General features: G+C 41.3%; 1 protein-coding gene across 3 annotated transcripts in view; it reads left to right on the forward strand.

Moving 5' to 3' along the window:
* Nucleotides 1–16,441, forward strand: part of Cadps2 (calcium dependent secretion activator 2) — a 502,196-nt gene that overhangs the window by 283,193 nt on the left and 202,562 nt on the right. For all 3 annotated transcript variants that reach the window (XM_051151873.1, XM_051151874.1, XM_051151875.1), the window contains exon 8: nt 9,198–9,337. In XM_051151873.1, coding sequence (XP_051007830.1) covers nt 9,198–9,337 — 140 coding nt within the window. The remainder of the gene's footprint in view (nt 1–9,197; nt 9,338–16,441) is intronic.

The following is a 16,441-nucleotide window of genomic DNA, read 5'->3' on the forward strand; positions in this document are numbered from 1 at the left end:
TGACCAGACGATAGCAGGTGATGCGGAGGCGTGAGCTGCCGTGCCGATCCTTTCCTTCCCCACGGTGTTTTTGGTCATGGTGTTTGTTACAGCAACAAAAAGGCAAATTATAGCAAAGGTCATAAAGTTAAGATGCCCTGTGGGCTGGGATCAGGGTGTCTAGTTTACATCCTTTAGTGGGGAATGCTACCCGCAGCTCCTTCTCTGTCTTCTGGAGGCTCTCAGCATCCTCTGGCTTTTGGCCTTCTTCCATTTCCGAAGCCAGCAACGAGTAGCCAAGCCTCTACCATTCACACGTCCAACGCTGACCCCTTTTCCTGTCACATATAGATCCCCTATGGAATACTGGGGAGATAGTTGGGTTGGCATAGCCCTTGCTTTGCAAGCATGAGGACCTGAGTTTTCCCACCTAGCAGCTGGGCAGGTCAGTGAGCACAGAACCCAGCACTGCAGTGGTAGGGGTGGCCAGCTAGTCTGGTCCAGTCTGTGAGGCTCAGAATTGTTGAGAGATCCTATTTGAAGAAATGGATGAAGGTGGAGAATGACTATTGGAAGACACCTCAAACTGACCTCTACATGCTGGTACACAAGTGCACAGTGCACCTAAACACTTATGTACACACACACATGAGCACACTACACACACCAGAAGACACACAATCCCTTTGGCAAGTACATTAGCCCCTCCTGGATAAATGGAACAATATCCTAATTGACAAACACCCTTAATTTTTGAAACCCTAACTTCCTTTTGTCCTGTAACATAGCAGTTTAGATGACGGTCCCAGGCATCTTAGCAAAGTTAATATTCTCCTTATCAACTCCCAGAAAGGGAAAGATGACAGTTTCCTATGTGAGCTGTCAGTTTTTTGTTTTATATACTTTGATAAAATTATTCCCTTTAGATTTGCAGTTTTGTTTCTATACATCTGTGTTTGGGAAAACCATACTTAAGCAAAACAAAACAACTACTACTACTACTTGCTGAGTGTTATAATGGAAACCCAAAGGGACCACAGTTAAAATGATTTTGACATTTCAAGTAAGGCTCTAACTCTCTTGATATGATGGGATACATCTTTAATGACATCACTCAGGAGATCTGCAGAGACAGACAGATTGCAAGGCCCACTCAGTGCTACACAGAGAGGTCTTGTTTTGAAAAAAATAAACAACAGCAACAAAACTGCTCAGAATCACATATTGTACATTTTTGTAAATAAAAATATAATCACTCCATTCCCCTCCTCTCCTTTTCTTCCTTCAGCCCCCTATAAACACATACACATTGCACATACGTATGTGTTATTTACATATAATATATAATATACATATATTATTATTTAAGTATAATAATATACTTATAATATATAAAATAATAATAATTGCTAATAAGTATATGCCCAAACATATAAATATAACCTGTTCAGTCTTTTTAGTGTTGCTTGTATGTGTATGAATTTTAGGGATGACCTCTTGGCGTTGAATAACCAACTAGGAGGCTCATCTCTGGAGACTACTCCTCCCAGCTCCTAATTCCTTTCCTTTTCTTTCCCTTCCTTTTCTTTCCTATCTCTTTCTCTTCTTTCCCAGCCTTTAGTGAAGCCCTTTCTAGCCTATATGCATGAACTGGACTTAAAGTCACATATAATATCATCTGGTTTTTGGCTTTTACTTAGCACAATGCCCTCAACACCCACCCATGTTGTTCCAAATGACAACACTTCTTTCTTTTTAATATGTTGAATTCCATTGGGTACTCCACTAATACTCACATTCATTAGTTTTCAATTTTTAAAAAATAACAAAAATAGTAACGTGAAGAGATGCATAAGCTAATGACCCTCACCATGGTAAGCAGTTACGTCGATATATCAAAAGATCACGCTGCATACCTTAAATGTACTTTCCGTTAAAATGAAAAAATAAAATGACTTAAGGCTTCTGTCTTAGTCATCTTTCTACTGCAGACCAGTTCTGTAGCTTCCACACAGGAGCCCCTGTGCTACCCACCTGCTAAATGCTTGTTCCCACAGGAGACCATTATTCAGTACCTGTATATCAGAAAAAAATAGGGAATCGCTTTTCACACCTTACATTTCTTTTCTTGCCCAATTCTCTATATCCTATTGTGGATGTAACAAAGCTCTTCATTTCTATTATTTGACAAGCTAATGGCAAGAAAGAATATATAATTAGAGCAATACCAGTTTCCTTTTTAATTTATTTTTCAGGTTTCCAGTCCTGGGCATTGAGCCAGAGCCTTATACATGCTAAATACCTGCTCTGCTATTGAACTGCACCTCCAGCCCCAATACTCTCCTTTCTAAACATTCTCTTTTGTTATTTCCAAAACCAGTTTTTCTTGTAAAACAGTAATAAATGAACCGATATAGGAGGCAGGAACTGTTCCCTAATAGGCAAAGTACACATTTGGTAAGACATCAGGCGTTTGATTGGGTACATATTTTAACCTTATGGATTGTTCCTAACCTTTAAAATTAAAACAAAAAACAAAAACAAAAACTGGATTTAGCCCAAAGGCAATAAGGTTTACAGACACTTTGTGTTAACCATTCAGTATACAAACGGTCATTTCATTAGCCAGAATGAACAGGTGTTTTGTTTGTTTGTTTGTTTCAACTAAGTAGGACAGGAAGCCCTGATATTAACTCTAAGGAGAAATCATTTAGACTAAGTGACCTTGAGTGCATTAAACACTGGAAAATGTTACCAATTCAGGATGCTGATTTTTCTCGGAAAAACCATCAACTTCATCTACTCCACACGATAGGAGTCCTGATAATTGAGAAAATACGCTCGCAGTTAATCTCTGCTAAGTACTATTTATGAGCTGAAGGAAATTCAAGTTGTCCTTGTACAATATATACTGTCTCCAGGTCCTAAACTCGCAGCAAGGTACTTGAAAGGTTCACAGGCAGCATATACCATATACTAAAGTATTTAGTGCCTGTTGAACCTAAAATGTTAGAGATATAGACCCCACTTATCTGGAGAGAAGATCCATTAGGCATTTTCTCGGATTCTCCTTGTTTCAAGCATATCTCTGGGAAGTAAAAAAAAAAAAAAAAAAAAAAAAAAAAAAGCAAAAACTGAGCATGACCTCTCTTGGCATTGTGCTTAGTCCCTTCTGGGTGTGCTTCAGAGATGCATTTCTAACACCAGTCGCTCTGTAGCCGGATATGAGAGTCCTTAACTATACATAAATTCTCTTCAAAGAGAATTTGATTTCCCCACTTGCTTGCTTAGAAACATCTTTGCCTTGTGTCTTACCTACAGGATATGGATAGCCTAGATTCCTGAACAAAACACTAGTCTTCCCTTTGGGTCTGTCAGTAGATACCAGCTTCATCTTGCCTGCGCCACCTTCCTGCTTGTCATGTCCTTGTCCCCAACCTTTGTAACAGCATCCTTTAGCAGAAATAGTCACATCTAACTTACCTGATCTTGCCCACTTGAATGGAAGACTTGAATGAAGTCTTTCTCATATCTCTGAAATAATATGTCCCCCAAAGCCATCACTTGATCTCTCTTAGACTGAGCTTTCCAGTGACTTCAGCAGCTCTGCTACTCAGCCAGCCAGCTTGCTTCTTGGGCCCTGCCACACTTAAGTTCTTGATGGCCATTTGATCGTAATTAGTTTTTACTAGTTACTATCCCTGGCAATATTCTCCCCGTAGAATGTGGTATATCACATTCTTGATTAATGAGTTTTCACTGGGGTCACAAAAAGGAATGTAGGTGGGATTGTTTATGGGAAGCCCATCACTGAAAAGCCCACCCCTCCACGGGTGAGGATTGCTGAGCAGGCAGCTCCACGGTCCTAGAGTTGTTTTCTATCCTAAGCTCCGCTGTATAGCTGTTTGCATCAGCGTGGACATGGCCATTCCCATCTCTGGACATGTGAGGGTGCCCGCAGGGAGATTGAACTGAGGAGAGAGGACTCATCCCAAATGTGGCCGGCACCATCCCATGGGCAAGGGTCCTGGAAGTTTCAGAGGCTCAGTCTATTGTCCTCACAGCAATGAGCACGGCAGCAGGCAGTGAAGGAATACCCAAGTGCTGCACTTCGACCTGCAAGCAAAGAGAACTCCTTTGTTCTTTCCATGTGTACATTTTCCTTCATGGATATGTGCACACAACATGTACACTTGTTACTCACAAAGACCAGGATAGGATGTACAATCTGCTGGAACTTACGTTACAGCTGTTTGTGAAGTGCCTGGAACCAAACCCATGTCCTCTTTTAGAATACCAAGTGCTCTTAACCACTAAACCAACTCTTCGGCACCTTCTTCTGAGTCCTTGCCTTCTAGCTAGAATTATTTAGTCCTAACTTTCCTATTCCTTAAAAAATTGGTCAGGCTTGATAGAGTGTTTGTGAAACATACAAGCTCTCCAGAATGGCTTAAAGTAGGCATGCCTGCTACCCCAGCACTGCGGAGAGAGAGGATGTAAGGTAAGAAATTCAATGTCATAGCAATCAGCTTGACTATTGATCAGCCAGCCCGGGATACAGAATACTCTGTCTCAAAACAGCAGTGATGTTACACAGGGGCTTCCCCTTAACTTTTGGGGACACAGCGATTTAGTGTGGCATGAGCAGCAATGAGTGTCTACTCTACACACTGGCTGAAACTATCTTGATAACAAGCCATGTTAGCTGAGGCTTCGTCTAGGTGACAACGGAACAAAAACAGCTGACCAACCAACTTTAAGAAGGACATGGTCCCTGTGGCCTCGGTAAGAATGTCAAGCGTCACAATGGTGAGCTTTTGCCCAGGTCCCACTGTGTTAAGCTCCAACACAGCCCACTGTACTTCTCGTCTTCCACCTGTGTCTGCTCTGTCACTCTCATGTTCTTTCAAACTCCCAAATAAAACAGAATTGTGTATGAAAAAGTTCTGAGAAATGACTGTAATTTTTTATCTAAGTCCATGCCTTCTAGCTTTTTTCATTCAGTGGTGTGTGTGTGTGTGTGTGTGTGTGTGTGTGTATGTGTGTGTGTGTGTGTGTTTGTCTGGGTGGGTGTGTGCTGTAGTCACAAAGTATAATTAATCAGCTAAAAAAACAGATGAACATGACGTGGCTCTTTTTTTTTTTTTTTTTTTTTTTGTAGCTCTTTCTTTAATCAAGGTATCTGAATAGATGAGAAAGTTGGATGGACAATGTTAGTGGATTCTAAGAGAATCATCTTGATGAGCCCCATTTACTACAATGTACGGTTATGACATTTGGTTTTTAACTCTGAACTCATCTTGTATATTAAATATGACAGTTTTTTAGGCTTTAAAAAATCTTGTGTTCTTAATCACATTTTTTTTTTAGCAAAATTACAAGTCATGTTGCCATTTTACTGTGAGGAAGATATGTTGCCTTTAAGACAAGACACCATAACATTTTTGTTTCGTGTTAACTGGCAAGACATTTAAAGTGTGAGTGGCAAAAAAATACTCTAGAAGCAGTAATATATATATAAAGAAAGGTTAAAAGAAATAAATCTATCTTAACCCTTTTGGCTCACCGAGACATGCTGCACTGTTTGTTCATATCATTAGCTAGAAGTTTTACACTCGGGTACAAAAGAAACCAGGAAGGATGGCGCTCTGCTGTCTCTCTGCTCGCTAGCAGTAGTTCTCTGGAGAAAGCATGGGTCTCAGTGGAGTTACCGGAGCTTCTACCTACCAAATAGTTCCTTTTCCACCACTGCAGCCACTACCCCTCCCTCACCCAATAGTCATTTCCTCTCAGGGGAAAAAGCACTGAGTCATCACATCCAGTCTAATGTTTGCATCGGGGTTGGATAGAGCTCAAGGAAGCCTATTACTAACCTATGAAAACACTCCATGCTGCTGTCACACCCTTTCTTCCCACCCTGCCCTTGCACAAATCTATTCTGTGACAAGAGTACTAAAAGGAAAGCCCTAATTTCCTCTTTAAAAGATGAAAAAAAAATAAGAAGTGCCTGTCCAGGAAGAGTGATGAAATCCAGCCAGCAGGGTCTGTGAAGACAGCTTCTACAGGAAGTGGTCAAGACCTCACTTAGACTGCTACTCTGCCCTATATTCCTTGTGGCCCTCAGAGCTCTCTACACCTGGGGAGCCCCTTCCTTGTGATATCCATGACAGAGTCCCACAGAGGAACATATTTCCTGTTAATTCAATTCAGAAATCCAAGGACTATTGCAGGCTAGTGTTAAGACAGCTCAGAGCCAATTTGCCAGGATAATTCTCTTCGAAACACATGTTTCCTTTTTGACTCCACTTTTATGCATGACAGTGATAACCTTTAACCTTTAACCCATTTGTCCAGAAAAACAAAAGCCATGCCTGGGCTTTGCAATGGAAGGGATAGTGCTCCGAAAGGATGGAGCCATCAGCCCAGAATGAAGTCCTTTTATTTATAGTCCTGTATGTGGGTCTGTTTGTATTGTTTCTTTAGGCAAGGCCTTGGTGTTGTAGACCTGTCTGGCCTGAAATTCACTAGGTAGCCCTGGCTGGCTTCAACTTGGATATGATCCTCCTGCCTCTGCCTCTTGCCAATATTCCAAGCCATGTCTATTTTTGTAATCACTACTTTTTGTGGATCTCGGAATGAAATCTCAGACTCTGTCCATGCCTGGCAAGGACTCTAGTGCTGAGCCAACCACAGCAGCCAGTTAATTTCTGACAGAAGAGCTAAGACAATCCAATAAGGAAAGGATCGCTCGATCAACAGACTCAGGAGTGGATGTGACACAAGCAGGATTTTTTTTTTTTATGACTGAATAAAGGATTCAAACTGAGGGTGACAAATATGTCACAAGATTAACAAAGTAGTCAGTATCTGACTGCTTGATCTGGGGACAGAGTAGCAATAGGGACAGTGATGTTGTTTACCAGCGCTGGCAGTTCTGAGGATCAAGAGCCCTGGGCTTCTTGATGCCAGCGAGCCACCCACGTGCTTACATATCTCTCTGTTCCTCGCAAGTGGGACAAGAGTTAGTCACTGGAGAACACGCCGAACGACATCAGTCATAAGTACCTGTCAAAAAGACAAACTGTGACTGAAATGATAACACCGAGTTTGTGGGTTTATCTCTAATCTGTGCTTTCACTACAAAGAGTTATTTTGAGGCATTGTTTTGTAATCGATGGAACTTTTGGCAAATAAAGTATTCCCTTCTTGCATGAAAATGTTAAAATCAGGACGTTTTTTTCTATAATTACAGAAGAACTAAAAGTGAATAAGATTTAAAGGTAGCATAAGCTAAATTAATGTTTTAAGAAAGGGAGAGCAGGAATATGGGAGAGCTTTCCAGATGTGCTGGGAACATTACAATGACACTTTGCACTTTGCCTTAGTATCTGATATTTCAATCTCCATTTACTTGATTATGGTATTTCTTTATCCGCGCATTTGAGCCAAAAGCTATCCACACTTTTTTTAACTCGTTCAGCATTGCAGCTGCTATTGTAGCAGTTGAAATGAGTGAGTGCTAGGGTGTGTCATCACTCTGAAGAGGCCTAGACTGCCCTTTAGCCTCTTCTTGGGTGTCCTTTGTGTGCTGGAGTCTGTAGATGCTATAAACTCAGCAAAGCCTTTAGGAGGGCCGTGAGCTTGACTTGTGTGGCGTGTGTGTGCAGACTCAGTGTGGCGTGTGTGTGCAGACTCAGTGTGGCGTGTGTGTGCAGACTCAGTGTGGCGTGTGTGTGCAGACTGAGTGTGGCGTGTGTGTGCAGACTCGGTGTGGTGTGTGTGTGCAGACTCAGTGTAGTGTGTGTGTGCAGACTCAGTGTGGTGTGTGTGTGTGCAGACTCAGTATAGTGTGTGTGTGCAGACTGAGTGTGGCGTGTGTGTGCATACTCGGTGTGGTGTGTGTGTGCAGACTCAGTGTAGTTTGTGTGTGCAGACTCAGTGTGGTGTGTGTGTGCAGACTCAGTGTGGTGTGTGTGTGCAGACTCAGTGTGGTGTGTGTGTGCAGACTCAGTGTGGTGTGTGTGTGCAGACTCAGTGTGGTGTGTGTGTGCAGACTCAGTGTGGTGTGTATGTGCAGACTCAGTGTGGTGTGTGTGTGTGCAGTCAGAAACCAGCAGCCTGAGGTTGGGTTGAGACAGTTTTATGGCTATCTTGTTTTCTAGAGAAAAAGAACACCTTTTGCTTGTATATAATTTCTTGAAAACATCCACTTACATGTAGGATAAGAGAAAACATTAAACTTCGGCATATGAAAGATGCCCTTCATTCTTGCTTTGACGATATTTTCTCACACCTCACCGTGTTTATGATTCTTCAGTTCATATCTAAACTTCAGCTTCCTATACTTTTCCTGGTCTTTTAGGATGTATCCTTTAGGTCATGTTGTGCTGTACCTCAAGTCTGTTTTGTCTCTCAGAGTATAATCTCTCTACTGTAGCATGCCTCCTAAAGCTTGGATATGGCTGGGCTTAGAAGAAGTCAAGATTGTATGAAGGGGAGAGGTGTGACTTCACTGATGTGACATGTGACATCAGAGGAGCAGACTTCTCTTTCCTAAGCTGGCCTGGGAAAGTGAGGTGTTATCGACTTACCACTTGTTAATGTGGTGCCCTGATTAGAATATTACTTTGGATGAGCTATAATGTCATCTTGATAGTGCTGACAACAGGCAGTCAGGAATATAGTCTTAGTTTGGTATTGATTGAGAACTGAGAACATGTTGTGAGCATTCCTTCCCACCTATAATTGAGTTGGTTTTCTTTGATACCATTTTACAAGGAAGGTATTAAAATACAAGAGATATTTTTGCGGCTTTAATAATTGGTTTGCTTTTTTGTTTACCTCTGTAATTTCAAAGAATTTTTCTTTCTGAACTTCTGTGCCAAGTTTACAGTAGTGTTAAAATTAGAGGTGTCCATTAGGTATTTTTCAACTGTCTGCTCAAATGCCACATATTGTGCTACTAATTCATTATGAAATGATACAAACACTCATTATGTGATAATATGAAAATACATACTTGTCAAAAAGCAAATAAATCTGTATGGAAAATCCATCTGCTATTGTTAGGGGAGTCCAGTCTGTATACATACTCGATTTATAGACATACTTGGGTATTAATACCTCTTCATATAAGAAAATAAACACAGAGGGTTTTGGTTCTGATTCCCAGGGACTATGTATCATGTACTCAGAGGTTTTCTTTTTGTTTCTTACAGGTGATATTATACCCAACTTCCAATAGCTCCAAGTCCGCAGAATTCCACCGAATGATAGTTCCCAAGAACAGTCAGGACTCCGACTTAAAGATCAAATTGGCAGTGCGCATGGATAAGCCAGCCCACATGAAGCATAGTGGGTGAGTGTTTAACATGGTCTTCCCTCAGATCACGGGACTTCACTGTTTCACTCTGTCTCTTTCTGGAGGAAACCAGTGTATCAGCCATTCACATGGAGTTTTTTCAACAAAATGACGTTAAGTAAGTTGTTTGCATTGCCGATCTATTAGCATCTCTATAAATAAATAGGTACTCATTTAACGCAGCTGTCTTAGCACTGAAAAATGACAGTCATTGATTGGGTTGATATCGTATTCTTATGGGGATCCATCAGATGTGACCACTCTGAAAAAGTTGGTAGCCATTTGAAAGTCTGCGTGAGCTGTATGGGACTATACTCAGGTGCTCAGGACAGTATATTTTTAAGACAAAGGAAAATTAAACACATCCATCCATCTCACTCCACAGCTGTTGCGGGAGGGTTACACGGGCAGGCAGGCTAACAGAAGCTGAGATAAGTGAACTGACGCATCTTGGCCTTAGGTCCTAATATAGAGTTGGCAAGGAGACCAAACTCAGGTTAAACCTGAATACAAGATGGAGGAACCTCTGCACTGCCTTTCCCGGTCACAGCATATCAGTTACACAGATGTATAGAAAAACTTTTTTAGGAAATATTCTCCACAACTCAGGGATGGTAATAGCAGACTCATACCTGGTGTTTGGGTCTCTAGAATTAGTTAAACCCTTCATAGACTGTGTTAAAAGGGTGTGTCAGATATAACCCAGAAGGCTGTGCAGGTTTTGCTGGGAGGTTGGGCACTCATCTTCTATAAGAGTGAAAACTAAATCAGTACTGGGGGAGACTGCTGGTGGAAAAGCAGGAGGAGAAGAGGGGCTCACCTGGGCCCTGCCATGGTCTGACAGACACACTCCTCACCTGGGCCCTGCCGTGGTCTGACAGACACGCTCCTCACCTGGGCCCTGCCGTGGTCTGACAGACACGCTCCTCACCTGGGCCCTGCCGTGGTCTGACAGACACGGTGCTCCTCACCTGGGCCCTGCCATGGTCTGACAGACACGGCGCTCCTCACCTGGGCCCTGCCGTGGTCTGACAGACACGGCGCTCCTCACCTGGGCCCTGCCGTGGTCTGACAGACACGGCACTCATTGCTGCTGAGGTTTGTTCTCTCCAGTGACTGGTAAGGAAACAGTTCAGAACCCAAGTCTGAACTCTTTTCTTCTGCCATTGTTTTGTTTTTTTTCTTCAAGTCAAGAGTCTCAGTAGTTCTGCCTGTCCTAGGACTCGCTCTGTAGACGAGGCTGGCCTAGATCTCACAGAGATCCACCAATCTCTTCCTCCTAACTGTTGGGATTAAAAGCATGTGCCACCACACCCAGCTAGGGAGTCTTAAATAAAATGAATTTTCAAAAACTTTTATTTTTCTCAGGTTAACACTTTAAGATTTCAAAGAGCCAAATTCTAGCATTCAAATGCCAGCTGTAGGGCAAGACTGCTCATTTTTATTACTGTGAGAAAAGGGTTTGCTGAGGTGGTACACTGAAGCTTAGCAACAAACTTAACAGGGTGAAGAGTGCATTCCTCTAAGAGGGTCTGAAGCTCTTAAATCTAATCTGCAACAGAAAGGCAGAGCTGATTTCTACTTCATATTAGCTCTCTGGTTAATATGAGCAAAATAAAGTTGGGTGTTGGGCAGGGATTTATCCACCCATTTCTCTTAGAAGGGGGACTGGAATTCAGGAGGCTACAATGTGATACCCTTAAGCTGTTTATGTAAGGGGAGGCTAGCTGTGATTCAACTCAGTACAGCTGAAAGTTGGAATGCACTACTTAGCGGCCTTAGATTGGTCCCCCTGCCTGCTCCCCATCAGTTTGTACTTCAGGACTCGCCTCTTTCATCCAGGAGACACAATCACAAGCCTATCTGGAAAGCCAGGAAGGGACTTTGTCTTGTATATAAATAACTAGTAGCAACTGGCAAATGCAATAAAGTGACAATGGAAACCCATTGGACCTAATACTCAATGGTACCTAGAACTAAAATATGACATTTTAAGTTAAGGGAAAGTGCAGCACATGGCCACTAGGGAAGAAGGGCATCTCTGTCATAGGACAAGCACCTTACAAAAGGCAGGAATTTCAAGAGGGCTTTCAGCTCCCGGTGGCAAGTTCACCACAGTTTGCCTCAAGAGCTTTGAGACTAGACACCACTATTTTTCTAAAGTGCTTAGCGACTAGCAGAGTTTCAGATTCGACATAAAGTATACAGCGTGTTCCAGGGACTAGTATGTTTCTCTGGCTTTTTTGCTGTGTGCCTCTTTCTCTTTATGGATGCTACAAATAAGATGCTACAAATGGATGCTAGAAATAAGAGTGGCCAGGAGCAGATTGAATAGTCCTGGAATCCCCCAGACTGTGTCTGGAACAAAGACTGAACATGAAGTAAGACATGAGGAAGGTCCGCAGCCCCGGTCACCTATGGGAAGAAGTTACTGCTCTGACCTACAGCTTCTAGTATAGGCTGCGTCCAAACAGATGTATCTGTCTAATTGCCTTAAAAGGGAGGTGGAGATTTCCTTTGCATCAGTGAGAATGTTTCTATTGCATTTATTTGACTAAGCCAAGATCTCCATAATGGCTCTGCAATTGACTTCTGTGCAAAATTGGAAGTGACGGGAGGATGAAGAGGGTAATGTCACAGTCCATCAGTTTAATTCATAGAGCCCAGGCGATCACCGAAGGCACCGAGAGTGTGTCCCTGCCCTGGTCACATAAAGCAATGTGTCCCACCATGAGAAGGTACTAGTATTCATTTCTGAACACTCAGATATCTCTGTAGTTTTATAGCATGTAAAACTGTTGAATTCAAGAAATGAAAATAGATGAATATGCTATTCATCTACCACATTGAAGAATATTCCATGACGGTGAGTCAGTTAAAAACAAATCTGATATTCAGCCAGACTTGGTGGTGCACACCTGTAATCCAAGCACTTAAGGAGGCAGAGGCAGGCTGATCTCTATGAGTTCGAGGCCAGCCTGGTCTACAAAGTGAGTCCAAGAAAGCCAAGGCTACACAGAGAAACCCTGTCTCAAATATATGTATGTGTATATACATATATACATAAGAAGTAGTGGCTTAGCAGCATTAAAGTTTTCGGCACTGCTGTGAGAGCAGGGACAGTTGGAGGCCCCTCCCCAGACATCTTTATGGCTCTTAAAATGCCTGTTTGGTAACATCTTTAAATATTCCAAATATCTTCCCTCCGTTTATTATATACATGAAAACTGGATTTGACCCACAGCTCAAATATAGTCATTTTCTCATAAAATTCTTCGTAAATGGATTTTATTCTGCTCAATTACATTTGAAAAGAAACTGGAAGCCTAACTCTTGGCCTCCTATCCCTCTATTGTACACTAAAGCAATTATATATACGGAGTAGTGGGCTCACAGCATTTGTTTGGGACTGAATTGTATTCTATCAATAATTTATCCTAAATGAATAATTAACAGACAAGTAATGAATAATACAACTAAAAGAAAATACAACCTTAAAAGAGATATTAATTCATCTTTAAAATACGACACACTTGTTGGTGTTAGTTAAGTAAATTAATCAGTAACCGGAGAGGTTTAGACTTTGGCCTTCAGAGCATGTCAGGTTTTGAAATCGATTCTCCTGTGTGCTGATCCTATGATCCTGTTCTCTTTTTCAACAATATAGGATACAAAGAATGCTTTTTGTGAGGACTCTTAACATGTATTCTGTTTTATTTATCACATTTGGTTAACCCGTGGACCGGCCCTAGTTGGGGGGGGGGGGTTGTGTGTGTTTGTGTGGGTGCACATGCCTGTGTATGTACATGTGGAAGCCAGAAGTCAACTTGGAGTCTTTTTCTCTGTTGCTCTCTACCTTGTTCTTTGTTTGGTTTTGTGTATGTGTATGTTTATTTTTGTTTTGTTTTTATGACAAGGTCCCTCACTGGACCCAGAACTCTCCCTTTTGGCAAAACTAGCTGGCCAGTGAGCTCCAGGGATCTGCCTGTCTGCTCCTTTCTCCCCCAGCCTGGTTACAAGGGTACCATCACAACCGGCTTACTAGAGCCAGCTCGTTAGATGTGTCCAATGGTGTTATCTGTAGCATGCTGTATCCCCTGACCTGTGCATTGCTTAGTCCTGTCGAGCCTGCAGTGTCTGCCTATCCTGTGCTGTCAAGGGCAAATGCAAATATGAATACTAGCAATGGAAATGGTATTTGTGTACGCCATAGAGTTTTAAGAAAAAGGGTTTTCAAATGTTATATTTAAAATTATATGGGTTTTTTAATATAGAAAGTAAAATATATCTTATCTAAAGTTTCTGCCTCTAATAGGTAATCACTATGTAACTACATTTTACTTTCTTTTTAAAGCAGGACTATGCACATAAAAAATGTGTTTTAATTTGGAGAAAATAAGCCTAATGATGACACCATCCTTTAAAACCACACTGGATATTGCCATGAATTATTAGAAAAATACTGTATTCATTTGTTATTTTGTAATATTTCATAGAAAAAATTCTAGCAACTACTTTAAAACAAAGTGTTAAATGAGTTATCAGCTAGATTTCTGGTGATCAGCCTTCACTCTGGCGGTTTCGCTTCTGGAAGGAGCTGGAGAATCTAAGTGTCCTAAATGAATGGACGACACTTTAGCGTAGCCTAGTGGCCAAGCAGCAGTATTAACTCGGAATTCAGAAATACTGCCTTTCCTTTATGTACGTGTTTTCCTAGTGCTCAGGTTTCTTTCTTTTTTCTTTTCTTTTCTTTTCTTTTCTTTTTCTTTTTTTTTTTTTTCACAAAAAGAAAGCTTAGGTAAGACGGGACTAATGAAATATATGCCTACCTATGACAAAAACTAAAGGTGTGACCAGTAAGGAGGAAGAAGGCTCTGCAGTTGCCTGTCACAAACACGTAGAACCATTGTAGCAGTTACCTGCCGGAAGTCTGCATAAAGCTTATTGCTTCTGTAATAAAATGACTAGAAATCTCTTGATTATATAACTGTAGAAGACTTTTACCCCAGGTAACTAGCCCAATAAAAAGCCTCAACCATATGTCCTGGAGTTTCCTCTTTGTGCAGAATCATAATTGATTTCTTCATATACTTATTGAATGTATAGATAGTTTATATTATTTTGAAATTATCAAAAACAAAGTTGCCCACTTTAATTTACTTCATAACTCTCTAACTGACACTGAGATCATTTCTATCCATGGGAGGCAATGGCTCAGCTTCTGATACGGAAACAGGATAAGAGCCTTTCCTGCTCTGGCGTCATGCCTGTGAGGACTCCAGCCAGCCCAGGACCCTGTGCTTGCCAAAAACAAAAACAAAACAAAACAAACAAACAAAAAACAAAAAACAGCAGTCGGGCTCTTGGGCCAGGATGTCACCGCATGAAACTTTCAGCACACTTAACATGCAAGTATCACATTTGCTCATGATGAAATGGGTTGTAGTCGTGTCACCTGCTTCTGACTTATACGTATGACCTGCAGCTGGTTAGGAGGACAGCAGTGCTATGTCCAGGTTTGCTTGGTGGGTCCAGACCTTTCAGAAAGCAGTGGTCTTCTGTCTGATATTTGCCAGTGGAAACTGATTTCTCATTATTAACCTATATATAATATAAATTTTCTTTAAGCTCCTTTTTACCATAGCCACATTTGCCTTCTTACGTTCACCTAAATTCCCATAAGGGCTATTTGCCTTCCCAGATCCAGTGCCTTAATCTGGATGACTCTGACCTCATGCGTATCCTACTGCCTGCACCATTGCCTGAACTTCTGGCGAAGTGTTTGCTAGGGTCTCAAGCACAGATCGACTTCTTTCCCCAGATACAGTCGCAGAAGAGAAGTGCCTGTGGCCCTCCAGAAACAGCACAGCCATCACATTTTAGTGGGATAAAGGTGATAGGCCAAAAGGCCAGTTTGTCTTTCCAGATGCCTTCACTGTTCACAGCCTCTTCTGCATACTAAATCATGGAGAACTGTATTTTCACTTTTTAGGTTTACTAAATGTTAACAAATACTAACAAGTATGTGGTAATGGCACAAACCTTGCAGAAGTAGCTTTAGCCATCAGTAAGCCAGATGTTTTAATTTGTTATAATCTCCTGGGTTCTCCTTTATTAAATGTTTACCCTTACACTCAAGTCTCATCTTTTCATTATTTCATTTAGGACTCTTTCTTGGAACACCTTGGCGTGCATTATATTTTGTCTCCTGCATCAAAAAGTATCCCCTTCTCACACACCCTTTAATATATACACACACACACACATATACACATACATACACACACACACACACACTAACTTCTTTTCAGGAAAGAAAATGAAATCAGAATATGGTACCATCTCTCTTTTTTTTTTAATCTTTTATTAAAAGACACCTGTGTATAGTCACAGGTCATCTTAATTAACGTGAGGTGTTTTTAAAAGACTTTATTTAGGAAGAATAAGTATTAAATTTTATAAAATCTAATAAACAGAATGATAGTGAAATTGCTTTTGTTTTCTAAAGTGAAGCCATAATATAAAAAGATTGTGGTGTACAATGGCATGGTATCTGGAAGTTTAAAATCATTACTAATTGTCAATAAAATAAAAGTCTTGGGTTTATTTAATGACAAACCATTTTTGGAAATGCAGAAAGCCTTTAGAATTTATTTTTCATATTTAGACTTTGTTAAGCATCTGATGTGTCTGTCTACCTGGTGGCCAGATAGATGATAATACTATGCTAGTTATGTCGAGTCCAAGCTAGGTCAGGATTCAGTACACTTGGGTTTCAGGTCTCAGTTCTTTCAGTAACATGGGTAAGTGTGTACCCCCCCCCCCTTGGTATAGTCCATTGTTTCTGAATAGTGACAGTGGACTAAAAAAGATGAAAGGTCCCAGAGGTCTATGGTGCAGTAAGTCCTTTCTTTCACTCTTATAAGCACATGTCCACTCATTCCATGGCCATGGGGTGTCCAGTGGATACAGAGGGCTCTGGAGGAGCGGGACAATTGAGGTGTGGGGGGGAGGGAGAGGGGGGAGAAGAGGAGCAGTGTGGGAATTGAGTCCTCACAAGGCAAAGAAAGGAAGCAAAAGATTAGCTTTCATAAGGCTATG

The sequence above is a fragment of the Acomys russatus genome, chromosome 10 (genome assembly GCF_903995435.1).
Source record: "Acomys russatus chromosome 10, mAcoRus1.1, whole genome shotgun sequence".
NCBI lineage: Eukaryota > Metazoa > Chordata > Mammalia > Rodentia > Muridae > Acomys > Acomys russatus.